General features: G+C 42.4%; 1 protein-coding gene across 2 annotated transcripts in view; it reads left to right on the forward strand.

Annotated features, from left to right (window-relative positions):
* LOC136678190 (vacuolar protein sorting-associated protein 35-like) overlaps window positions 1–27,621 on the forward strand; it is a 50,719-nt gene that overhangs the window by 20,030 nt on the left and 3,068 nt on the right. For both annotated transcript variants that reach the window (XM_066656131.1, XM_066656130.1), the window contains exons 10-16: window positions 620–768; window positions 7,692–7,899; window positions 10,207–10,362; window positions 12,465–12,587; window positions 13,101–13,280; window positions 14,327–14,566; window positions 25,616–25,759. In XM_066656131.1, coding sequence (XP_066512228.1) covers window positions 620–768; window positions 7,692–7,899; window positions 10,207–10,362; window positions 12,465–12,587; window positions 13,101–13,280; window positions 14,327–14,566; window positions 25,616–25,759 — 1,200 coding nt within the window. The remainder of the gene's footprint in view (window positions 1–619; window positions 769–7,691; window positions 7,900–10,206; window positions 10,363–12,464; window positions 12,588–13,100; window positions 13,281–14,326; window positions 14,567–25,615; window positions 25,760–27,621) is intronic.

Here is a 27,621-nt window from a genome sequence, read left to right on the forward strand (position 1 = left end):
GCGTTTGAAGCTCGTGCCTTTTATTCTCTGCGTGGGGAGCCAGAGCTGTAGAGCGTTTAGAGAATGTGTGGTAGATTTGTGGGCAAGATTAATTTACCACTCGCTGAGGGGTTTGCTTTCACAGTACATTTCCAGAGCTGTGAGTGTTCAAGTTTTTAGTTAAGACATAAAGCAGTGCGGCACGGTGGCGCTGCAGGGGGTGTCACTGCCACACGACTCCAGGGTCTCAGGGTCCTGAGGGGGTCCTCTCATCAGGTCACTGTCTGTGAGGAGTGTGGTGTGTTCTCCCTGTGTCTGTGTGAGATTCCCCTGGGTGCTCTGCTTCCTCCCATAGTTCAAACACACACACACACACGTTGATAGGAGGATTGGCTGTGTGGCATTGTCCACAGGTGAGTGGCTGGGTGGGAAATCAAAACCCAGATGAGTCAAACCTCCTCTGGCGACAGGTTTATACGAGCAACTTTCTTTCATTGATTCATTCATTTATTTTTCAGCTTCTTGAGGTTGACTTTACTACCATTTTCCTGATACATTTTATCCATTCTCAAAATATCATGACAGTTATTGCTCAACTTTATTTACTGATGTTTTCTCCCTCTTTAAACTGCTCCTCCAGTCTCGTCAGGATATGCCGTCGGAGGACGTGGTCTCGTTGCAGGTGTCTCTCATTAACCTGGCCATGAAGTGCTACCCTGACCGTGTGGACTACGTGGATAAGGTCCTGGAGAGCACCGTGGAGATCTTCAACAAACTCAACCTGGAGCAGTGAGTACTGCAAACTGTCGGCCTGGATAACGTTCACAAATCAGGGGTTCTGTGTAAGCGCGGTAACCTAAGCCCAAAGTGAGATTCTGTCGAATTCGAATGTTCCTAAGCCAAGCAGGGGTTACACACACTGAGGCCTGTGGGCACACACTTGGAAGCCCTCCTGTTTTGATCCGAGTAGCTTTAGATTACACTCTCTGAAATCAGTAACTCATTATTCAAATCAATCTCGTATGAGCACTGATCTGTTTTTCCACTCTATAAAAGTCTAAGCCGCGTTATAATAATTAATTAAATTCCCATGTCCATCAAAAAAAAAGTCCTCACATTATTCAAAGTAAATGTTATGAAAAATATCCCTTGACCTCTCCACATTAATTTGGGGATTTGGAGCCCACCAATTTAGACACTATTGAATATGACAACCTGAAATATTCCCACCTCCCCGTCTGAATCTGTCCAATCACAGCTCAGGACCCGTGTTTATGTGAGCGCTCAAAGACGGTATTAAACTCAGAAAACAAACACAACATACACAGGGAAGTAAGAGCACTGAGTAAAAACGGAGAAGAAAGAGAACAGAGTGAAAACAGCTAAAAACCAGAGCTTCTGCTCCTCGCTCCTCACTGCTGTGCGCTCGGGGTCGGGGTGAACAGCGAGCGGCTCATTATCATTTAAAGGAACAGGTGCTGAAAGCGGGCGTTCTGAACAGGGGCTGTTTACACAGGGGGAGAACACTGCTGTGGGGTTTGTTCCTTGTGGTTTTTTTTACCAAAGTTATTCACAGACATTTCATTAAGGCCCAGAACCGAGGGTTGTCTACTTTTATTCATAGACATTAAACTCCGTAACACAAATATAAGAGAGAAAGTAAGAAAGAATAGGATGAGGAGATAAATCAAGAGAAAGAATGGAGAAAGAGCGAGAAATATATTGAGAAGACAGATACGAGAGTCAAAATATAGAGAGTGAAAGAGAAAAAGAAAAAGAATAGCAATGATGTATGTGTGTGTGTGTGTGTGTGTGTGTGTGTGTGTAAGGGAGACAGGGGGAGGGAGGGAGGGAGAGGGAAAGAATAGTGAGAGAGACAAGAAAAGAGGCACACTTATTTCACTTCACCACTAATTGTGGGTGCGGGTTAGACCTCGGTGTAATTACTATAGGGGAGAGACAGAGAGAGAGAGACAGTGAGAGAGAGAGACACAGAGAGAGAGGTTAGGTGTAGGTAGAAGGAGGCGAGCAATAGGAGGAGGAAGAGAGAGCGAGAGAGAGACTCTGACAGATCTGTGATCATGTGCCAGTGGATCAGATCGTCTCTGTGTGGATTTTTGCAGAAAGCAGATCGTATTTTGTGGCTCAGAGTGGCAAAGGATTACTGAGACGAGACGAGACGAGACTAAAGACTCATAACTACATCACACACTGAAAGAAAGAGTTGTATTAGAGTCCAGGACCCATTTCAGGTGTGTTGTCATGATTGGGGGGAGCCAGAGCAGGACCAAACCATTCCCAGAAACAAGTGCAGAAACTTTAGAATGGTCCCGCCCCCTCGTCTGAGTCTGTCCAATCACAGCGCTGGACCCGTGTTTCTGTGAGAGCGCAAAGACAAGGTTAAACTCAGCAAAACAGACACAACGAGCGCGGAGAAATAAGAGCACTGAGTAAAAACGGAGAAGAAAGAGAACAGAGTGAAAACGGCTAAAAACCAGAGCTTCTGCTCCTTGCTCCTCACTGCTGTGCGCTCGGGGTCGGGGTGAACAGAGAGCGGCTCATTATCATTTAAAGGAACAGGTGCTGAAAGCGGGCGTTCTGAACAGAGCTGTTTACACAGGGGGAGAACACTGCTGTGAAGCTTTTGTGTGCCATTTTGATTAAAGCAGGTCACAGATGTTCTTAAAATCATATTAATTATACTTTTAATAACACCAGACTTGGGTAGTGTAGCCTTGATTATTTCAGTGAACCATTGGGTAACTGAGAGATCCTGCTTTGTGTGATATCCCCAGTCTTTTTTCACGTTTTCCTTCTCTACTCCAGTATTTAATCATGCAGAGGAAATGTGATGTCATGCAACCTTACACGAACAGCTCCTCGGTGACAGTGGTTCTGTCATCTTTCATCTTAAGCATAAAGAACCCTTACTGCCACAGTGCAGGCTACTTCAGGCTGCTGATTTCAATTTACATGAGGAGTCCTTCTTTGAGAGTGTTGTGCTGGACGTTTTTACTCGCAGTGATCTTTTAGGCCTCGATAAACAGTAATTAAATTCCACTTTAAAACTGCGTTTAAAGGACAGCGATTAAAGGATAGCTGCTTTGTGACAACATCAGTTGTGAAAAGCGCTATATAAATAAATTTGATTTGATTTGATTACTACCCAGTCTCTCTAACATTGAGATTCCCTCCACAACCTCATCTCGTTCTCGTTGATCTGTTTGTTTGAAGCTTTCCCTGCTGTGTGCTTCTGAGTTAGCCGTCCCATAAAAACACTCCAACACAATAACACCCAGTTATCACGTCTAGTCACATTCTCCTGCCTCTTCCAGCCTTCATTCTACATTCAAAACAAAACAGAGGGCATTATGAGCTCTAATGCTGAGCCCCGAACAGACAGAGAATCTCAGACAATTGCAAATTTATTAAAGAGCCTGTATCATGGGAAACTGATTTTTTGGATGTAGTATGTTTAATATTCTGCTAATTTTTGAATGTCCTAATTTTGTAAGGTCACAGTGTAGCCACTTGCATTTATGATGAAGTTATAAGGACAGCTCTGTTAAGTTTAGAAAGTGGGCTTGGGAACAGGACATCGCTGGTTGAACCTCTGGTTCAGCAGGAATATGGAGCAGGGGCATCCTGGGCTGAAGTGCCCTTGAGCAAGGCACCGAACACCCAATCCCTCCCCAGGTGCCTTGACCTCTGCCAGCACTGTGTGTGTTCACTGGCACAAACAAGTGTTTTACATGCAATCAAAAGCAAGCGATTTCACTGTCGCACACGTGAGTCTTGTTAGAGCTAACTGCACGCCACTCATCGTTGGGTGTGAAGTGTCTTGACGTTCCAATAAAATCAACCGTGTTTAATAATATCACAAGCCTTTAGTCATGGACATTAAAAAAAAACTGAACATTACACAGTGCTGTGATTAATATACAATAAAACACGTTGGGGCTGAACTACGCTCATATCAGGCTGATTATTTAAAAGAGGTGAGATCTACAAAGGTACATGTTACGCTCAGCATCCCTACATTGCACCTCCAAATATAACACGTCCTCACCGTGTCGTTTCGTGACCCTCACCACGTGGAAGTGGCAGTCACTAATAAGTGGCGGTGGAGTGGTGTGTGAAGTGGTTCAGAGCTCCATCCCCCTGCTGAGGAATCTATTTGCAGTCTTGTAGTTAATGAACCTACAAGATTCTCGGTCTTTACAAAATCATCGTTTGTAACTAAAACCTCTGCGACATTCTGTGGAAGCGAGAGGGTGTCAGACTTTGGTTTTTTAAGAGTTCTTTCAGGAGTCTTTTCAAAGTCTAGTATATGGTTAGCATTAAATAAACGTACGTACCACAGAGTGAATGACGTGGTCTAGTCATTGCAGAGGATTCAAAAGACTCATTCTTTGCCTTCACTAGATCTGCTGCTTTCTCAGGTGACATTACATGGCATTTACAAGAGAGTCACATTCTTTTATTAGAAAAAATAACCCCGTTTTATTAGATCAGCGCTTTTGAAACATGATCCTTCAGGAGGTTTTGTGCTTTCTGTTTTTGTTTGTCCAGGAGTTGTGATGATACTATACATTCCAATCCCCACAAAACTCTCTCTCTCTCACGCTCTCTCTCTCTCTCTTTCTCTGTGTGTCTCTCTCTTTCTCTGTGTGTCTCTCTCTCTCTCTCTCTCTCTGTGTCTCTCTCTCTCTCTCTCTCTTTCTGTGTCTCTCTCTCTCTCTCTTTCTGTGTCTCTCTCTCTCTCTCTCTTTCTCCGTGTCTCTCTCTCTTTCTCTGTGTGTGTCTCTCCCTTTCTGTGTGTCTCTCTCTCACGCTCTCTCTCTCTCTCTCACTGTCTGTCTCTTTCAGTATGTCCCTGCTTTCTCTCTCTGCCACTCTGTATCACTGTCTCTCTATTTCTCACTGTTTCCGTTTCTCTCTTTCTCTCTCTCTCTCTCTTTCTCTGTGTGTCTCTCTCTCTCTCTCTCTGTGTCTCTCTCTCTCTCTCTTATATATAAAGAAAACCATATTATTAGCTTGACCCTATTCACCATGACCCTCAAATGGATTAAGTGGAAAAGACGATGATGAAGGGAAGGTGATTCCTTTTTATAGCCGTATCCCATCTCTCCATGAACCTAGAGATGCTGGAGGTCAATGCTATACTTTTTCAGCTTGTAAAGGCCACTGATTTGAAGCCTTTACCTCTTGTCAAGTTTTCTTTAGTCAGTTTTTTCCACCTTAATACATCAACAAGTAGATTTATTCAAAGCTAAGAAAATTAGCATGTAAAAAGCCTGTGCCGTAATTGTAGAGGAAGGACACCTCTTAGCACCCGCCTCCGCCCCCTGGCCAGTTTCAGAGAGAAAGCAGCCCTGTCTTTCTTGGCTTTGATTACAGGGACGGAGGTTCACTCCCCTGCTTTTGCAGATGGGCTATAGGTCATCTCAGTTTTGAAAAAGAATTTCTTTCTGTCCGAGACTCACCTTTTTAAAATGGCGTGCGCTGCACAGAACACAGAGCTGTGCTTCTTTTGATTCAGGCTTCAAGCCATTCTCTTTAGCACTTTGCTTTTTAAAGACCGGGCGAGAACAGAAGCTTGGATGTGTGTGGATAAGTAGGGCTAAATGACCAGGTAGGGATGGCCTTTGATAGCCCCCACCCCTCCATCCCCCAAACACACAGTTCTGTGATTATGATATACTTTGATTTATGCATTGCATTGCCTTTATGGTCTCGCTAAAAGTTCTCACATTTCTTCTTTCTTTTTTTCTCTGTTTCAAATGTGGGATGAAAATAACTGATTGTCTGCTGTAAACACTTGTTGTCAAAGTGGTGGCAATTTCACTTCAGCTGTGACAGCCTCACTGCTGAAGATTTAAATCACTGAACGCTGCCCTTCTCAACACAAGAGAAACACATCTTTGAAAACGGTGGATGTAGATCCCACTTAAGCTATAAATACTAACACGATTATATTCAAAGAAACAATCCTAATATACACTCAGGGTTCTTAACTGCTTACTGTGCCTAAAAGTCAATGGATTAATGTATTGCAAATCATAAAACTGTTTTAATGCTACTGCCTTTGGAAACTGTGGGTTACATTAGTTTGAGTGATTCCAGCATTCAGAATAAAACCCACCCAGGCTAATAGTAGAAAAACAATAATAATCACCATTAATCATCCACTTTGGGAAATTGCTTAATAGATTAATGATTAGACACTTGACTTTCAGCTCATTAGTGAAGATAGTGTGAGTACAGAACCAGCAATACATCCACTTTTAGGTCACAGTATCTTCATCAGAGGCTCGTATTCTCTGAAATAAAACAATGGCTCATGTACTATATTTTACAATATGATTTAAAGTGTGTTATATATTCTACCTCCTATGAAATCAGCAGTGGGGCTGACACAGCTTTTACATAATCGCTTGATTGCCGTTATTTAAGTTGACTGTAGTTATTTTCCACAGTTGTTTTCCTGTTTTTCTGCAGCAACTCTGTGCATTTCAGTCTCTAAATTAAAGCAAGTGGAAAGCACAAAAGAACACGAAAATTACAACTGGTGCTCTTTTCTGTGGTGTATTTTAATTAATTATTTGCGCTTGAGTTGCATCTCTTGATTGGGATTGTTGAAGGAAATGGTGTTGTATTTTATATTACAACTACACATTATAGTAGAAGTTTTAACAAAGTAGATTCCAGCTTCTAATGTGAGCATCTCAAACTGCTGTAATAAACAGGCCAGGCTAGTGCTGGGCAAGTAATAGAAAATGAAAATGAATCGAAATCAACTTTCAGAACATCTACGTAATCTTGTCTATATTGATTATATTTTTTATTTATACGTTTTATTTTATTCTGTTATGTCCCCACTGTGTGTTCATGTACTGTCCCTTTAAAACCACGCTACCAAGCTGTAGTAATGTGATTCTGCCCCCTATCTGCAACATGGAGGAGAACCTAAACGCAGAGGCCGACCGAGCGACTCGAGCTCGTACCAAAGAAATATACAGCGTCTGTGATTTGGACGTGTGGTGTTTTGACTTTAATTAAGACGACACTGAACTAAAAGTCGTCAAATGTAAAACAGTTTCAGTGATCAAAGCACAATCACACACCAAATATAAACAGAGCTCAGAAAACGAGAGAGGAACAAGCTCCCAGCGACATTAGAAACACTACCCCAGCTTTAACACTGGAGAATATTTACAGCACAGGCCTCGTCACTGAACTGTGAGGGTCACAAACACAACAACAAAACAATCGTTCATTAATCGTAATCGTGGTAAAATGTACAATTAATCGTGATATTGATTAGCGCTCATATCGCCCAGCACTAGATCAGGCTGATACTGTTCTGTGATCTAAATGAGGGAACAGGAAACACTGGTGAATAATTAAATATCTAAATACTGAAAACAAGGAATGAAAGCTTATCAGCCTGTTTGGCCTCTTGGCCTTATTCGTTATAGAGACGCAAACAGTGCACAAAAAAAAGCAAATAATCTTTTGTGTTGTGATGTTTTTGTGTGTGTGTGTGTGTGTGTGTGTTTATGACGCTAAATAATCAGCTAAATGTTCATGGCCATGACAGGCTTAATCTGCAGAGAGTCTCCAAATCATTATTTTCTTATGTTTGTGTGTGATTTATTTATTTATATCCATTTGCGGCACGGTTTTAATCCTTTAATCATTTTGTGCAGCATTGCCACCAGCAGCGCGGTCTCTAAGGAGCTGACCAGGCTACTGAAGATTCCCGTGGACACCTACAATAACATCCTGACCGTTCTGCAGCTCAAACACTTCCCACCGCTCTTCGAGTATTTCGATTATGAGTCACGCAAGAGCATGAGCTGCTACGTCCTCAGCAACACTCTGGACTACAACACCACCATTTTGGCTCAGGAGCAGGTAAACATCGATCAGTTCACACTCACCGACACGTTAGCCTGTTTACACTCCCCTAGGAAAAGACCTGCAAAGTTCAGTAAAGGACATGTAGGAAGAACTATGCAACAACAAACTAAATAAACTACAGATTGTCAGAATAAAAACACTTTATTGATGAAAAACCTTTAAATCACTTTAAACAAACAAGGTAAGTCATATTTCTGTTCATATTGATATTTTTACATGGAGTTATGTAGTGCTGGTGCTTTTAAACCACGTCAAAATATAAAAATAACTGTTGAAACGTTATGCACATTGTTACTCTGATAATTATGATACATTGAATGCTTCCCAGACTCATTGGATTTGTTGTTCCATGTAAAATCTGGCCACCCTAGCACTGGCTTTTATATTTTTCCCATCTTTTCATAATGCTTCTTTACACACAGTGATATCAGGTCTCACATGCTGGCACTTGGAACAGTCAGAAAGAAACCGGAGTGCCTGCACACATCCACGGCTTAAACAAACATAATCACCCTTTTCAGGCTAAAGGCTTGTGATAATTAGAGAAGAAAAGGGAGACTTCTCTGAACAAATTTGACGGTGTTTGAAATCTAGATTATATTCACCGTCCGTTCGTATTCATTTTTGCCTGAACATGCTTGTTCCCATTAATGTGCAAATGACTGTTATTGGCCGGATTCGGGTTTGGTTTCTGTAGCTTTCAAACACATCGACCTTCAAGATTTAAAGGGGAAAGGAGAAAGGTTCTTTACCTTTTGATGTTAATTAATGTAATGAGATCATACTAATGTAGATCTGTTTGTTATGACCGTGTAAAATGGTGGAATGTGAAGCTGCTGTGTTTGGATTGTTTAGAAAATATTTTCATTTTTAAGGACGGCTACAAAATGGTACTTCATCTCTCCAGTCGTTATAAAGGCTGCAGGCTTCGTCACGTAGAGAAATGTCAATAGTGACTGAAATGAGAAGTGTTTGGGCTCCCCTCAACCTCCATTACCGGGACAGAAGGACATATTGATTTTTTTCCGTTCTCGTAAAGCAGGAGCAGCCGTGGCCTTTCCGAATACTCGCTCCTGAACGCACACTTTCCCTCAGACGGTCTTTTAGCGAGGGGCCGGGCTGAGGACTCCAACTCCAAATGACAGCCGGGAAGAACCATTTAAATTGTTTTTTCCTAGTGGACGTATTCAATATTCAAATTGCTATTTTTGAGTCTAAGTTCAAGAATTGAAGTTTTTTTTGTGTGTGTCTGTGTGGGTTTATTGTACCTTCATTTTATTCTTCTTTTCCTCACTATTCTGGGTGAGTGCTGTGATGTGTTTATGAAGAGGACCAATCCACAATCAGCTCCCCATTGACCATATAATGGTGTTCATTAGGACATGGAGGGCAACAACTGAACGATAAATCAGTAGCAGATTTGATTTGTGTGATTCACTGTGGATGGATGAGCTTTTGTTTTTTCTTCATCTTAATACTCATGTTTTTTTTTTTTTTTTGCCATATTACCATTCCTATGGACTCCCCCATCAACACACAGCCTTTTTCCACCAAATGAACTCTGGTTCTTGAACCAGTTCCACTCAGGATTCTCAGAACCTCGGTGCTATCCAGTGAATCGCTTCCTGTTTTTTATTACCATTTATTTTTCTTTTCTTTCCAAATCAGACATCGATGACGCTTGAGTCTCTGAGCTCTTTCTGGAGCTTCTTGACCCCAACACACCCACAGAAGCCCTCACGGTTCTCGGTGAAGGACCTACTACTAAACAATGTTTTCTGAATTTGGGAGCCATTTTATGGTGGTGGAAATGTGCAGAACGTTTCCAAATTAGGTTTGTGAACGAAAAACCGATTGGATCCACGTTGGTGAAGGCGGGAATGTGACGTTTGACACCAGCCATCACTTTTATCTGAACTGCTGCTAATGCATCATCACTAGACAGTTCAACAGGCTGGTGGAGAGCGCCAACTGCCCAGCTCTGTCACATCAACAAACCGACACCTGCGCTGAGTAGCAGTGCACACAGAGACACCCACCCAGTATCTTGACTTCAGTACTGAATCTACACAATACAACTCTGTACCTATCTGTTAGATGCGCTATTGCTCTTCCAAATCAATTAGCATGTGCTGTTCTACATATCCAAGTATGTCAAACTGATGTTAGTTTGGTTAATTAGTTGTTTTTAAATGCCCTTGGTCAAATAGCATGTTTTAACTTGGATTATCATGTTGTATTTTCATTCTAAGCGTTATGTAAGTACTTAAAAGTGTGTTGACGTGTTGTTTGTCTCTGCAGGTGGATGCTATCCTGAATCTGGTGTCCACACTGATTCAGGACCAGCCGGATCAGCCAGCGGAAGACCCAGACCCCGAGGACTTTGCAGAGGAGCAGAGTCTGGTGGGCCGTTTCATCCACCTGCTCCATTCAGAGGATCCAGATCAGCAGTACCTGGTTAGCATTGATATCATTCCTGGCTTTATTAAGAGTGCAATAAAGGCTATAGAGGGCTACAATTCTATATAAAAGTCCTTATTAGGGGGAGATTGATCACTCCCTCGGTTAAAGGAGCAGTGGGTTTTCTTCTTTACGATATTAAACAGACAGTATACTGCATATTAATTTGAGAATCTGGAGCACATCGACCCACACACTGAAACGGGACCACGCAGTCATCATTCTGTGTGCTGCCCAAGTCTGAAAACACAGGATAAAACGAGCCGTTCTGATTTTGTGCTGCTTCTGGCAACTTCAGAGACTTTAGAATTGCTCCACCCCCTCGTCTGAATATCTCCAGTCACAGCGATGGGACCTCGTTTATGTGAGAGCACAAATATTAGGTTAAACAGCAAAACAGACACAACGAGCGTGGAGAAAATAGGAGCAGGTGCTGGAAGCAGCCGCTCTGAACAGAGTTGTTTAGACAAGGAGCCGCTGTGAGGCTTGAGAAAATCATATCAAAACAACTTAGGATAAAACTGAGGATATTTTCTGTTTGGATACTTTTTTTTTATTACATTTTCACAAAACTCTGATTTGATATTCGTTAAAACCAAAGCTGTGATTCCCTTTGAATGTCTGTTTGTTTGGAACATTTCCCTCACTTGCTGTAAAATTCTTTGTGCTTCGTTAGTGGCTTAAATAAATGGTGCCGTTGGCATCCAGAAATTCTTGATTGTGATGCTGCGGACACTGTCTCTGCATGTGGAATGCATTAATTGCGGCTCTGAACAATTACTCGTGGAGACAGTTTCAAAAGAAATGCAATTGTTTGTGTGCTGCTAATTGACAGCTAGTTCTGCGTGGTGCATTTTAAGCTTTTAGTCTTCGCACTGACACATCATCCCTGATCCTGGCGGGACCACAGACGAGTTTGCGGCCTCGTTTCACTACGACGTGCATTACAGTCTTCAGATTGTAAACATTAGCCCTCAAATGTAGCTTTTTAAATAATAGAGTTCTATATTTAAATGGCACTTTATTTTTTGCTTTTTAAGGCACTTATTATTTCATGCAGAATATATGTGAAATGCTGAAAAGATGAAATGCAGTGGTCTAAAAGAGGTCTAATCAGTTAGAGACCCATTTTAAAGGCGTGTAAATAAAAAAAATAATGGTTTTCTGGATTTAAAAATGTCTGTTGAGCTTGTATTCTTAGCCTTGAATAAATAACAATTTTATTTGAGGAAAAACTTTACGTTTGGGGTCAATTTGAGCTCCAGTTTAGGATTAGATTTAAAATTGCTACTCAGGTTTACGAGTGAGGTACTTTTTGTTTGTTATTGATTACAGAATTACACTTTAAATAAAAGGTCATGGACGTAAAGCAGAGCGAAGTTGTTTTGAAGATTATAAACCTGAGGTTCGGCTTCAACAACTGAAAGAGAAATGGGTGAAATGTTGATACTTCTGCTGTGTTTCTCACAGCCAACAAACCCTGGGGTCAAACAGAAGCCAGAGATCACAGCTGCTTTCAGTAAATGTGTGAAGGCCCGGCTAAATTTGGAAAAGTCCGTAAATATGAAGCAAAAAAGATGACGTATTTATAGACGTTAAACTTTAAATGGGTTCAAATCGACCCCAGAGACAACAGGAGGTTAATACTTAAGCGGAAACATCTTCGAGAACTTAAATGTAAATCAGTGTGAATCTAGGCTGACGTTCAAGTGTTTACAGAAACACTCGAGTTCCCTTAGCTACAAATTGAGCATCTTTAATTCTCAAAGTTTTGGCTGAGTGCTCTGGACAGACATGTTCGAGGATTCCAATGCCGTGTGTTTGCAGATTAACTGGGATTAATTCCGACAAAACTAAATCGTCTTTTGTGTTAGCCTTGGTGTGTTGACATATCTCTTAAACGAAGCATTTGTACAAATGATTCAGGATACACAGGATGTGCAGTTTGACAACACAAACCCAGAAGAGGCCTAATTAGTGTCTAATGAATATGGAATTGCTTGAATCTGCAGATGAGAACAGGGGCAATCACGCTGTTTCAGAGCTATGAATTATTCAGATATGTCCTATATTTTCTTCTTGATTTTTGCCTCCCACAGATTTTGAACACAGCCAGGAAGCATTTCGGCGCTGGGGGTAATCAGAGGATCCGCTACACGCTGCCGCCGCTAGTGTTCGCCGCCTATCAGCTGGCCTTCCGTTACAAAGACAACTCTTCCTCGGTGAGTCTGCTAACTGCCTTCTTAGCGTTTTCACTCCCCCTCATGTGTCCTCTTCAAGCGCTTCCAGTTGGCATTGAAGGACACACAACAGCGAAGAGTGGGTATTCTTCAGTTGGAGCCTCTGTTCTAGGCTTTGGCCTTTTCTTTTAACGGCAGCAGGTGTAGTCAAGGGTGTTTTTGAATGAAGAGCAAACAGAAAGCACAAACTCTACATTTTTCTTTCTTTTATTCACAAGGATTATGTGCGCAGTGAAAGCACCTTAGTGGCTCTGAAAGTCTGCATTTATTATAGATTTAATTAAATATCTTTGCTGACTTCAAAGCAATACCCTAAAATGCCAAGTAAAATATGCACGCTTTTTTCTGTTGCTATTGCATAATTTTGGCTTAAATCCTGAGCTCTGTTTTCGCTTATAACGCCATAAACCCACTCATGAGTCATACATTTGTAAGTGAATAGAAAGGGGAGTTTGGCTGTTGGTGGAATTTTTCTCACTCCCCTCCCTCCTGCAGGATGATAAATGGGAGAAAAAGTGCCAGAAGATCTTCTCCTTCGCCCACCAGACCATCAGCGCGCTCATCAAGGCAGAGCTGGCAGAGCTGCCCCTCAGGCTCTTCCTCCAGGGGGCGCTAGCGGCCGGAGAGATCGGCTTCGAGAACCACGAAACTGTGGCCTACGAATTCATGTCTCAGGTGCGGATCTGGTCCCTCTCTGCTTTTAGCCTTCAGCTCACCAGCGGCGTGGTAGGAGATGTGATGTAAGAGTGAGTCACAATTCAAATGTGCACGGACAGTGGGAGGGAAATCGAGGATCTTCACAAGTTCCAGCTCCACAGAGCTAGACGTTAAATACATGAAATCGATCTAGGAGGAATGTTACTGTCCTTTTAGTCATTATCCAGTGTCCCTGAATGGTTATTAGTCAGAATGTTTTAATTTTAAAAGTTGTTAAACAACATAACTTTTTATACCTTTAAATGAACATGAACGGTAGTCCAGAAATTTTCCATACTTTACCCAGAGGAGCTGTGTCTCCATATCATTCATCACAGACATTACCCAGATATTATCCTGTCAGCCCTCTGAGTAATGCCAGTGAGCCACTGTGTGAATAGAGCCGGTAATGTTCCGGAGTATTATGATAAACGTGAGAGTTGGCTTGGCTGCTTTTACTTGGACATAACTACACAGAAACTTCCTGACTTTCCAATGAGTGTGTAATTAATTAAACCTTAGAGGCTTTAAGGAAAACCTAATAAGGAAATTGGAAGCTTAATACAACACTTGCAGAGTTAAATTGTTAAATTGCAACCGTTACGATGGTTATCACATTTCGTTTATCACGTTTATGATGATCTTAAAATAAACTGATAATTACAGACAGGAAGTTATTGGGTCTTCTCTGTGGGGCTGGAATTCTCTGAGTGTGCTGCTGTGGGTATGGATTCATTTTGAGAAGTGTTTTTGTATTTGCGTTATCAGCACTGTGTATTTAGTCAATGTGACATTTTAAAAAAAGTTTTAAGTTCCACATTTAGCCTTTATATGCCCTGATGAAAAACTGAGACCTGTTTTTAGAGGTTTTTCAGGCGTTCAGCATGGTTTATATCCCATAATATCCTTTATTTTACACAAGGACGAGCTGAACTAAAATGTATATGTGTCTGAGCCAGAAAGCCCTGTTGAATCATTATCATTTTTTCCCTATTAATCCTGTTTGTGATTCTCTCTGACCCCAGGCCTTCTCTCTCTATGAAGATGAGATCAGTGACTCAAAAGCCCAGCTTGCCGCTATCACCCTCATCATCGGCACGTTCGAGCGAATGCGATGCTTCAGTGAAGAAAATCACGAGCCTCTTCGTACACAGTGTGCTCTGGCCGCTTCAAAACTGCTGAAGAAACCGGACCAGTGCCGTGCGGTCAGCATCTGCGCTCACCTTTTCTGGTCCGGACGCAACACAGACAAGAATGGAGAGGAGGTGTGTATACCTGGGTTTCTGTGGGATCATCTGGCATGGATGTTTCTGTAGGTGTTAAGAAAACACCCTTAAACATTTGTTCTTTAACAATGTGACGTGTGAAACCCTGGCTGTCTGAATCCAAGGTCTTAAGGCTGTAGTATTGAAGCGTAAATGCTCAGCACGCACAGCTGACTCTCATCATACATCTTCTAGCATGTAAACATCACCTCACGTACGTGCTCACAAGGTTATACACTTGATTTTCTTTGGAGTGGTTCTTTAATGTAAAGGTGTGTGGGGGTGTGTATCTGTAGGTGTTAATGCAGAGGTGTGTATGTAGTTCTGTCTGTGCGAGTATGTAAATCCAGGTTAAGGTGTGGGGTGTTAATGTAGGTGTGAATAATGTGGGGGTGTAAGCATCTGTGGCGTCCTTCAGAAACCATTTTCTGTTTTTTAAGCAGTGACTCAGGTGAGTCGGTCACTTTCCACCATAAGACATTTCTACACTCAGTTTTTTTCATTCTGCTTTGTTCAGATACATTTTCCTTCTTCTGATGAATGCTTTTGGAATGAGAGTGAATGTGTTGGAGGGGTCACAGGCTGGAGGTGATGTATTTGAATTTCGATTAGAGACACAGAGAAACTTCAGCCACTGGAAACTTTCAGCCGGAAAATGGAAAATGACATTTGTGGCTTATTTTCGCTCCTATAATGGTTTACTCCAATGAGGGTCGGCTGTTTAAAGGGGACATATTATGAAAAAGATATGCCCTTCACAGCCTGTGCACATTAATATTGGGATCTGGTTCCCACCAACCCGCACACTGTGAAATAAGAACACAGAGTCAGTTTTCTGTGGGCTGCCCAAGTCAGAATACATGGATTATTGCTCGCAGTGCCTGGTTTTCCAATCACTGCACTGTTCTCGAGTTTGTGAGGACGCAAAATGAGGTTCAATGCAGCAAAACAGACTCAACGAGCGCGGAGAAACTGAGAAAACGAGAATGGCGAAGAAGGAGACAAAAAAAAAACATAGCTTCTGCTCCTTGCTCCTCACTGCTGCGCGCTCAGGGTCGGGGCGAACAGCGAGCGGCTCATCGGCCTGAAAAAACAAAAAGGTAAACTGTAGTGTGTGAGCAGTGAGTGGCATCATGAATGAGCAAAAATGCAGAGCTCTGTTTGCAATCTCTCAGCACAAAATGAATCATTTATCGCTCCATTTATTACATTATTTAATAAGTTTTTTAATTATTGTCTTCCTACTTAGTGGATTCCTTTTTGAAATGATGACCTTTTGTCGTAGCATGTTGTTGGAGCCCAATTAGTAAATAACAACATGCTATGTGCTCAGCTGTGAGGCGCTAATTAAACAGCATTTTTTGGCACGAAGGACAGTTTTCCACAAGTCGCGCAGTGGAGCTCCAACTATTCAGAAGATCAGTTAATTATATGTTCATCTGAAATTTGTAATCACCCAGTGACATCGATTTAAAGGAATAACACCGTGCTGAGCCACACCTTACAGCAAGAGTGTCCAGTTCAAGGGGAATTCAAATTATTTCTCATTGTTTCCTTCTCAGTTAAGTTCCCGAGTGTAAACAAGGTCATTCAGGGGGGTTCAGTTTGAAATGTTCCCTTATAGAGACATATTTCACAGTAGTAATAATAATAATAAAACATATATAGAGAGAGAGATCTGCCTCTAAAAGGCCCTCGGATACAGTTATGGCAGAAGAAATGAATAAAAACACAGCCTGATGATTTTTATTGAAGATCTGAGATCTTTGAATGCCCTGAAAATCTTATTTGACGTTTGAGGATGTGTTCATTGTGGTTGTTTCTAACCCCAGACCTCCTCTCTCTCTCTCTGAGGATGGACCCAGTGACTTGATCGCCTTCATCATCGGCACGGAGCTAATGCGCTGCTCCTAGGCTGGTTGCAATGTGATATGTCCCAGGAATAATAACTATATATAGGACCAATTATTGCAACTGATTTCAATAATAATAATAATAGCACAATAATGTAATTATATCCATGTAAAATGAAATATTCATAAATTGCATTTGAAATACTTATTTAATATTTAAATATACTACCTTTTACAAAAAGAGAGAGAAAAAGTAACAGCTTTTTAAAAAATCCACAGAACAGAGAGGACAGAGCATGTGGCTAAAACGTTGGTGCCATTGATTTTCATGTAAACAGTCGCGCAGGAAAACGGTGGACAACACTGAGATCAACAAAAATTACTGAAGAAATGTCCATATGTTAAAAGATAAGCCAGAGTTTTTTGGAAAACACAATGCAGCAATATGTTTCAATCATTTCCTGAATCTGTAAATTCGGCCCTTCTCGTTGTATCTGTTTGTGAGGTCTTATGAGGATAAGAATAAGGGAGAGATGTGAGATAATGTGTGTAATAAATGCACCATTCTTTCTGTCTGTGTTTTGTTTTAAACTGATGAATGGACACCCGTGAGTGATGCTATATTTCATAGAGAAGTGTAGAATTCCTAAAATCAGACTTCAGCTTTAGGGCAAATGGTGTCTCTTCAGTTCTCTGTGTCAAACGAGGCGCAAGGCGGGAATACACCCTGGAGGGGGCGCCAGTCCTTCACAGGGCAACACAGAAACACACACATTCACTCACCCACTCACACCTACGGACACTTTTGAGTCACCAATCTACCTACCAACGTGCGTTTTTGGACTGTGGGAGGAAACCGGAGCACCTGGAGGACACCCACGCGGACACAGGGAGAACACACCACACTCCTCACAGACAGTCACCCGGAGGAAACCCACGCAGACACAGAGAGAACACACCACACTCCTCACAGACAGTCACCCGGAGGAAACCCACGCAGACACAGAGAGAACACACCACACTCCTCACAGACAGTCACCCGGAGGAAACCCACGCAGACACAGAGAGAACACACCACACTCCTCACAGACAGTCACCCAGAGGAAACCCACACAGACACAGGCAGAACACACCACACTCCTCACAGACAGTCACCCAGAGGAAACCCACACAGACACAGGCAGAACACACCACACTCCTCACAGACAGTCACCCAGAGGAAACCCACGCAGACACAGGGAGAACACACCACACTCCTCACAGACGGTCACCCGGAGGAAACCCACGCAGATCCAGTGGATCTGGAGCACGCCAACTAACACACTGTGAAAAAGGCCGACGAGACCAGGCCAGGCCAAAGAGGAGAAATGAGATAATGAGAAACGAGGGAATCAGCAAAACCAGCAAAAAAGAGCAGAGAAGAAAGAGAACGCGGTTAAAATGGAGGTACTGTTAATCTCGCTCGACACAGCTGGTCCGTGCTGTGTGTGAACTGTGTGGAGCTCATTATCATTTAAAGAGTAACTGCACCCTGCTGCTTTCAGCTAACTCCACTCCTAGCTCAACTTTGAAAAAATGCTCAAATACGGGCTCATATTTGAGCCATGGCCTGGGTGAGCATCATCAGGGGGTGGTTCCGCTGCTTAGCTGATTCTGTTGCTGTCTCTAGATGAACATGTATCTCCAAAATAGTTGTTTTACAGGAGAAGGAAACACTCTTTATGGAAGTCATAGAGCAGTTCTGTTGGTCCATTCATCGTGATATTTTCATAGAATGCGAAGGACGGCAGCTGTGTTCAAATGAATCTAAACTAAAAATGGGGATACGTGTTTTTCTTTGGACAGTGTCAATATGCGTTGAGACAATAACAAGTTCTCCTGGTCTGTAGAGTTGATCCAGAAGTGTAACTGAGCACAGTATGAATGGGATTTTGACCATTTGAAAAGCTGTGTTCAGATTTTAAGCAAGGCTGGTCTATTTAAATATTACAGAACAATACATTTCAGTTGCTAATGAACTAATAGCCCTTAAGCTTTAATTACTCTTCAAAGGAACTGCACTGAAGGCAGCCGTTCTGATCAGGGATGTTTAAACAGAGGGAGAACCCTGCTGTGGTGTTTGATCCTTGTGATAGTTTGAACAAAGCATATCACAGGCTCTTCATTAAGGCCCCAGAACTGTGTTCTTTTGTGGAAAAGGGGAGAATATGTTCCTTTTAAAGAAAGTTTTAGAAACACTCATTGGTAACCAGCACGGATTCACAGGGATGAACACGTTTAAACAAAAATGCTTTTTGATTTACAGTTATTTTTTTTGATTTTTTGATTTTTTGAAAATCAGTTTGATTTTTTTATTTAATTTTGACACAGAAGCGCCGAGGTGTTGTGTGGAAAGTTGCAATCTTTTTGAGGCACAGGGTTTGGATATAAATGAGATTATATTTTTGATTTTCATTAAGATGCAGCACTGCATTTCCTTTTATTTATTTTAGTCTTGAGTGACTGAGCCGAACTCCATCACCCTGCTGTTCAAAGTGCGGATCATCCCCAAAAAGATCATTGGGCCTTGAGTGTGGAACTAGCGCACAGTGTCTCAGTGGGTTCTGCAGGAGTGGGCCTCGTTGCCCTGCACTGAACAAAGACTTTCTCCAGTTCAAGTTCATCAATCCCTGCACCTGAGCCTTTTTCTTCTCGCTGCTCTGCACTTTCTTACAGCGTTTCCAAGTAAAGTCCAGTGATCATCTTAAAGATTTAAAGACGTTTTTTTATTATTATTATTCTTACAGAGAGTTGGAGATGAGTTTTAAAGGGACAGTACATGAACACACAGTGGGGACATAACAGAATAGAACTAATCTATTCGATATAGAACGACCATATTTTGTGGAAATATCCAATGAATAAGAATCATTGTGTGATTATATATTTATATCAAATTGACAGATATAATTTAAAAGTTGATATGCAATTCATTCCTTGATACTGTAGACTTTTGTTTTATATATTTATATATTTTCTCCTCTTCTGTTATCTTTTGTAAATTGCTCCCTGGGCAGCACAGTGGAGCAGCAGGTAGTGTCGCAGTCACACAGCTCCAGGTGCCTGGAGGTTGTGGGTTCGATTCCTGCTCCGGGTGACTGTCTGTGAGGAGTGTGGCGTGTTCTCCCTGTGTCTACGTGGGTTTCCTCCGGGTGACTGTCTGTGAGGAGTGTGGTGTGTTCTCTCTGTGTCTGCGTGGGTTTCCTCCGGGTGACTGTCTGTGAGGAGTGTGGTGTGTTCTCCCTGTGTCTGTGTGGGTTTCCTCCGGGTGACTGTCTGTGAGGAGTGTGGTGTGTTCTCTCTGTGTCTGCGTGGGTTTCCTCCGGGTGACTGTCTGTGAGGAGTGTGGTGTGTTCTCCCTGTGTCTGTGTGGGTTTCCTCCGGGTGCTCCGGTTTCCTCCCACAGTCCAAAAATGATTCCAGTTAGGCTCTGGACCCACCGTGACCCTGAACTGGGTAAGGGTTACAGATAATGAATGAATGAATGAATGAATGAATGAAATTGCTCCCTGCCAAAAGTGTACATCGTTGACTGTCCTCACTGTTGTTCATTTTATACATGGAAAGATTGTATTAAGAGACAAAATATATCCTGAAGATGGTTATAAGTGAAGATGTGATTGTCTCTCAAAATATAGAACTAAAAGAAATATATAACAGATATAGACAAGATTATGTCGATTAATAGTTCTGAATGTCGATTAATGACCCAGCCCTAAGTTTACACATAAGAAGCAAACTGTACACAACACATACATTATTTCTAAAAGAGGAAAGGTTAGTCTTTTACAGAACTCCTTATATTTCTGTTTGAGAGCGTGAGAAATGTCAGAAACCCATTTCATTTATTTAATTTCCAAACTAAACGGCCATGAATTATTAATTTTCCACTAGAGATTTCTTGGGAGATTAGATACTAAATATTCCACTTGAATATGCAAAAGAACCCCAGGAGTTTCAACAAAGAATTGTAAATTGATCGGTAAATATCTCTTTAAACACATATTATAAACACTGAATACGCACAGTGCTGCCCCGAGTGTCAGGGCTGGTGTTGTCCGTGGAGCTCAGTGCATCGTGTTCGCAACAAAATAATAACTGTGTGGCCGAAGTTCATTATCCCAGCTTTAATTCATGCACAATTAACGACTCCCTGAAGTGTCCGCTACGGAAATGACCAGATGGTTTGGTGGTTTTCTGTCCCCTGTGATGCTCTGCCTGTCCTGTAATGCACCAATTACTCATGGTCAGCTGAAATGGAGGGACTCATATCTATATGGCTAGAAGAGTATTGAAAGAAAGAGCTTTAATATAAAGCTCACATCCTGCTCCTCAGCCCTGTAGTCATTATTTCAGATCTAGTGCCACGTGCTGGAGAACAGAGCCAAAATAACACAAATAGCCACTCTCCAGGTCTTTGCACACTGTAAATGATAGGATGGCTCGGGAGACGGAGAGAGGTATAGTTACAGAAAAAAGCCTTCTGTTCTTTAGATTGAGGCTCAGAATAATTAAATTACCACTTTTACCTTGAAAGGGTGCTCTCTGAGAGAACAGGAGGCTCGAGCAGAAGGTGTATCTCCAGTCTGAGGTATAGATGTGTTTTTAGTTTCTCTCTTGCACGCCTGGGTTTTTCTTATCTCACTCATGACAGGTTTCTGTGGCCATTTGGTGACATTTATCATTTTGGGATGGTATGTTAAATCAGAGCGTGTGTGTGTGGCATTTGGGATCATATGAGCACAAATATCCGTATCGCCGTTCCGTAGATCTACAAGATATGGACATAAAATGTCAGTAAAGCTGTTATGTCACAGTGATGTTGTGATTAAAATGGGTTGCCTCTGACTGATTGTGTCATAAAGACAGATTAAGATAGAGGTTGCAAGGACTATTCAAATATATATTTATTTTTAATTCATTTATTTTATTTCCTATACAAGCCTGTAGAAATGAATGAATGAAATAAAGCACCCCGTTCAGAACTCACGCTTTCGGCGCCTGTTCCTTTAAATGATAATGAGCCGCTCGCTGTTCACCCCGACCCCGAGCGCACAGCAGTTTTCTCCATTTTAACTCGGTGCTCTTATTTCACCATGCTCATCGTGTCTGTTTTGCTGCGTTTAACCATGTCTTTGCGCTTTCACATAAACATGGGACCAGGGCTGTGATTGGACAGACTCAGACGAGGGGGCGGGGCAATTCTTAAGTCTCAGCACAGTGCAGAATCATAACAGCTTGTTTTATCTTGTTTTGAGTTAGGCAGACACAGCTGTAGTGACCTGGAGGTTGTGGGTTCGAGTCCCGCTCCGGGTGACTGTCTGTGAGGAGTGTGGCGTGTTCTCTCTGTGTCTGCGTGGGTTTCCTCCGGGTGACTGTCTGTGAGGAGTGTGGTGTGTTCTCCCTGTGTCTGCATGGGTTTCCTCTGGGTGACTGTCCAGATAGGTGGATTGGCGACTCAAAATTGTCCGTAGGTGTGAGTGTGTGTCGCCCTGTGACGGACTGGCGCCCCCTCCAGGGTGTATTCCAGCCTTGCACCCAATGATTCCAGGTAGGCTCTGGACCCACCCCGACCCTGAACTGGATAAGGGTTACAGATAATGAATGAATGAGTTAGGCAGCACACAGAAGACTGACTTAGGGGTCTTGTTTCACAGAGTGTGAGTTGGTGGGCTCCAGATACAAACAAATTAACAAATACTTTAGGCATATATTAATGTCCAAATAATTTTATGTTCATATTGTGCAGCTCAGGCGCACCCTCATGTAAAGAGATGCTATGTTTTCTTTCATACGTGTTTCAGTTTAAGATTACTGCAGCACATCCGAGGGTGTGATTCCACACATTCAGTTCTAATCTTTAACCTGTGAATAGAAGTCTGTGAGGTACAGCAGTTGTAGAGGTTGGAGCATGTGGAAGGAATTCTGATTGAGAACTGATGCAAGAAGTGTGATCTACATACGGCTGCCCAGGGAATATGAAGAGAAGTGACTGCCAGAAATTTCATGAATAACATCAGTTACAATATCAGTTCAATACAATGCTAAATGAATGTGCGTTTCTTTTTGCAGTTAAGAGCACGAATTGCCCTTGACTGTGAACATCTGTTTTGATTTGGTGGATTTGCTCTGTTCATTTGCATTTCATTAAATTCTAGATTCTTACACTGGTGCGTCCTTAGATCAATCAGATCTCAGTGTTGAGAACAGATTTATTTATATATTCGGGTGTGGGTTGTGTGCAGGTTTCAAATATAAGCACAAATTATTGAGGCATACATTTATATTTTTATTACATAATGAAATGTGCCTTATGCATTCATCTTCATTCACTCACTCGCACCCACAAGGGAGGGGGGGTGCTATTGTGTGTGTATGTATGTATCTATGTATTTATTTATTTATATATTGTTGTGTCTCATTTTATATCCAACATGTAATTAAACAAACTTACAGGTTCAAAATCATTATGAAGCTCCTGTAATTTGCAGTAGTCAACATAGACCCTCTGTCATTATGACTCTGGCGTCAGCACTGCTGAAACTGCACTATGTACATTTGGGAGGAGGGCACCTCCCCTCCCAAGAGTCCTAGAGAGCAGAATTGACCTCGCTCTCTGTGAGGGTAGGACGGCCCAGTCTCTTTGCTCATGGCGCTAGCCAGCAGGGTCGTCTTTCATCTGATGTGACAGATCTGGGCGGTTTACATTCTCCAGCGACTCATCAGTGGCCTCGTGTTAGCAGCAATTAGAAAAGTATCGGCGGGCTGGCCTCATGTCTCTCGGAGGATGTGTGTGCTTGCCGCACCCTTCCTAGGCTGGTGGCATTGTGTGATATCACAGGAAGCTTGCAGATGGTGGGAATTGGAATTAGCTCTAATTAAATCCAAAAAACGTTATTGGGGGATTGTTTACGCTCAGCAGGGAGATATTTTGAAACATGTCTGTTAAACTGGATGAATATTAGAATTTCAGTCTTATTTTGATGAGGCCTATTATGGCTGGGGAATTGGGGAAAATCAACTGCTGCTCATCTGTTTATTGGTGATGGGGATTAAATACATAAGCGATGCCACTCCAGTTCATTTCCCAGTACTCTCTGTAGTCCTTTCAATGTGTTAATAACCGTTCTTGGGTCTGAGCTGACTCTCTAGTCCTCTCTACTGATTTAATAATACATAAGCACTTATGAGCAGCCAAACACATTCTCCATCAGAGTGTTTCTTAGACATCCGCCACGTCTCCTCGGTAGGACACAGAAGTGCTAATGAGTTTGCGGAGCTTTAATGTCGCCCGCGGGCTCTCGTGAAGCGTGTTGGTCTGTGATTTCTTTATTTAGGTAGAAGATTGTGATATAACACTAATGAAGCAAATGCGAGGAGCCCGTTGCGACTTGCTGAACAACACTGCGTTTTGTGAGAGCTGTAGCGTTGCCCCTAACAACAGATTTGGGGTCTGGAGCTGGACACACAGCTCTGCACACGCTGTATTTCCAGATTATATAGTCGGCTGCTGACGTCTGGATAAAGCCCTGGTCAAAATACTCATGTTGTTGAGGCTGTTAAAGTGAGAAATTAATTCTTGTAGGAGCCTCCATAAATATGACATTTATGTTATTGCACTTTTTAAAAGGTTTAACATGCTGTCGCTGTGTTGGTCCTGTTACCCTGAGGTCCACTTCCAGTGAATATAAAGTTAAAAAAAAATACACATTAAAACACACACACACAAAAAAAATTGCAAGTAAACAACAAAAATGAAAATATATTAAAATGTGCAAAAACTGTTTTCTATTTATATAGTGTATATTTATTCATTCATTCATTCATTCGTTGTCTGTAACCCTTATCCAATTCAGGGACGCGGTGGGTCCAGAGCCTACCTGGAATCATTGGGCGCAAGGCGGGAATACACCCTGGAGGGGGCGCCAGTCCTTCACAGGGCAACACAGACACACACATTCACTCACACACTCACACCTACGGACACTTTTGAGTCGCCAATCCACCTACCAACGTGTGTTTTTGGACTGTGGGAGGAAACCGGAGCACCCGGAGGAAACCCACGCAGACACAAGGAGAACACACCAACTCCTCACAGACAGTCACCCGGAGGAAACCCACGCAGACACAGGGAGAACACACCAACTCCTCACAGACAGTCACCCGGAGGAAACCCACACAGACACAGGGAGAACACACCAACTCCTCACAGACAGTCACCCGGAGGAAACCCACACAGACACAGGGAGAACACACCACACTCCTCACAGACAGTCACCCGGAGGAAACCCACACAGACACAGGGAGAACACACCAACTCCTCACAGACAGTCACCCGGAGCAGGAATCGAACCCACAACCTCCAGGTCCCTGGAGCTGTGTGACTGCGACACTAACTGCTGCACCACCCTATTTATCTATTATTTTTTTAAATTATATATTTACACTTATATATTAGGGCTGGCCCCAAATATTCCTCTGTTCAGGTGGTTGTTCATTGGGTATTCGTTTTTTAATTTTGAGGTTCGCGTATTTGTTTTTTTGGAATAAATGTGGCTATTAATGAAGGCAATGCTCCACTCCTCCATCTGTATTCAGGCTCAACAGCGATAAAGAAAAACACTCTGCTCCCCCAGCACTCCACCCGTGTTCAGCCTCATCAACATAAACCTCCAGAGTGAAGCCTAAAAGAGCACAACACCCTACAACTATCTACTTACAACAAAGTGTGGCGGATCTACAGTTCATTTTGTCAGCTTTACGCCTCGAATTACACCAGACCTCCCCCACGAAGCTCTGGTTACTCGTGTACACTGTGCCTTTAGCCACACAGTGTCTGAGCAAGTCCGGGAGTGAGGAACCCCCCGAAACACACACACGCTGATTATTTGCTGAATTATGCGATCGAAGCCCTAAAAAAAGGTATTCGATACAGCCCTAGTGTATAACAGGTTTACTATCTTAATCACAAAGTCAGTCCATCTACAGTCGGAACAGGGGCACATTATCCTTCGCACACAGCTGTGTTTTATTGATTTTCTCCTCTAAATTAGTGTTACATTTACATGTTTGGTAGATAAAGTGTATTATTTATATACGGATCCCTTTACAGATGCTGAGATTTGAATCTCTTTGGTTGTGTGTTGTCTGTCGTCAGATCCGCGATGGGAAGCGAGTGATGGAATGCTTGAAGAAGGCTCTGAAGATCGCTAATCAGTGCATGGACCCGTCTCTGCAAGTGCAGCTGTTCATCGAGATCCTGAACAGATACGTCTGCTTCTACGAGCGAGAGAATGACGCGGTACACTCTTCTTCCTCTCTCTTCTCTCTCCACAGCTTTTCCAGTTTGTGTTTTTCCTTTAGTTTCTTTTCCACTTTCGTTTTTCATTCTTTTCCCGACCCACATTTGCCCAGATACTCCCTGACCTACATTTATCCTGAGAATCGAGGATGGTCCATGATTAGTTTTTCTCCTTTCATGTCCAAGGTGGCGTTAAAGCTGGATTTCTGAGCATTGATTGGGCAAAGTACGGCTTTTCTATTATTGATGAACAGGGTTGACATTTGGCTTAAAAAAATAATACTAATAATAACTCGCTCACCCTCCCGTGGCCAGTTTTAGCGTATAACGACACAAAGGTCATGAGCCGACTTGAGTGGCGAAAAAGAAAACGAAGGATGTTAATTGTGTCTCTATTCTGCATTGGGCTCAGTGTAATTCTTTGGCCAAGGAAGTTAATCCTAAATTACATTGCGACTGATTAGTGTTAGGGATGCGCTTTTCAAAACATATTTATCTGTAAGAAGTAATCCGTATTGAAAGAATAATCTACAACAAAGTATTGGCTCACTGCGGTCTTAATTCTCAGGTGATAACGCTGGAGATTATGATTTGAAAACAAGTGTTTATTATCCTGAAACAGCCTTGGGGTTTTGTATTGGAAAATAATAGGAGCTGCCTCTTTTGAAGAGCCCTTGGGCTAACAGAAAAATGGTGCAGCACTGATAAAGACCCCTTTTCTACACAAGGCCTTTGCTTCTTAGTCGACAATCTGCTGACATTACTTTGCCAGGGGGATGTTTATTTTTCATTGTTTCTGCACCTAGCCAACATCCGCTGGAGTAGTTACTAATGAGAGAAGTATTAGCACCAGCTAAAGCCAGACATTACTTTTTCTTGTCTTTCTTAATAAGTTAACTTTCTACTCTGTCACATTTTGTCACGTTTAGAGCCATTTTAAAACATGAAGATGGTGTTCATCCGAGTTATTTGGCTGTAACTGAGCTCCACCGTTTAAGGTGTGTTTATATAAACACGCAAACTAGATGCGGCCTGGGCCCGGCCCTCTCGAGAGTGTTAGCAAACTGACATTACGAGGGAGTACGTCATAGGCGTGTGAGAGAATGTGAGAGTGTGTGTCGCCCTGTGAAGGAGTGGCGCCCCCTCCAGGGTGAGTTCCTACCTTGCGCCCAATGATTCCAGGTAGGCTCTGGACCCACCGCGACCCTGAACTGGATAAGGGTTACAGATGAATGAATTTATGAATATTTAAACATTAAACACCAGGACTAATAGAATATAAAGTCATGCCTGAGCCTGAATTTGCTTATAGGTCAAATAATATGTTTAAGGGTTTTACTGAGCATTTTTAATAACGTTAGACCCCCGACTGCTGCACCATTGGCAGTGGGACAGGTGCATTTTATTTGTCTTAAATTTCAATGTTGTTTTAACTACGAATTTCCATTTCAGGGCATCACTAGTAGTTTGCTCCCTTTGTGTATTCCCTCCCTCTGCCTCAGACTGAGTTGGTGCCTGCCAGAGCTCACCAGGACCACAAGTGACAGTCACACACTTCTGATTACCCTCACAGGCGAAGCAGGAAAATGGTCCCCCTCTCACTCTCCATCTCACATGTGTCTATCGTATTCCTCCGCTCCTCGCTCCCCTTCACCCCAGGTGTGCCTTTCTGTGGCCTGGCGCTCATTACAGTCACATTTCTGTGTCCTTCAGGGCTGAGGACCAGACGTTCTCCCAGTATAGAACCAGAAAAGCACAGACACATTTCGAGTGCTCTTTCATCTCAGAATCCGGTTCTGGTGCTGGGGACGTCACGTGTGTTGATGTGTGCTTCTCGCTGTGATATATATCAGAACCACGTA

The sequence above is a fragment of the Hoplias malabaricus genome, chromosome Y (assembly GCF_029633855.1).
Source record: "Hoplias malabaricus isolate fHopMal1 chromosome Y, fHopMal1.hap1, whole genome shotgun sequence".
Classification (NCBI taxonomy): Eukaryota; Metazoa; Chordata; class Actinopteri; order Characiformes; family Erythrinidae; genus Hoplias; species Hoplias malabaricus.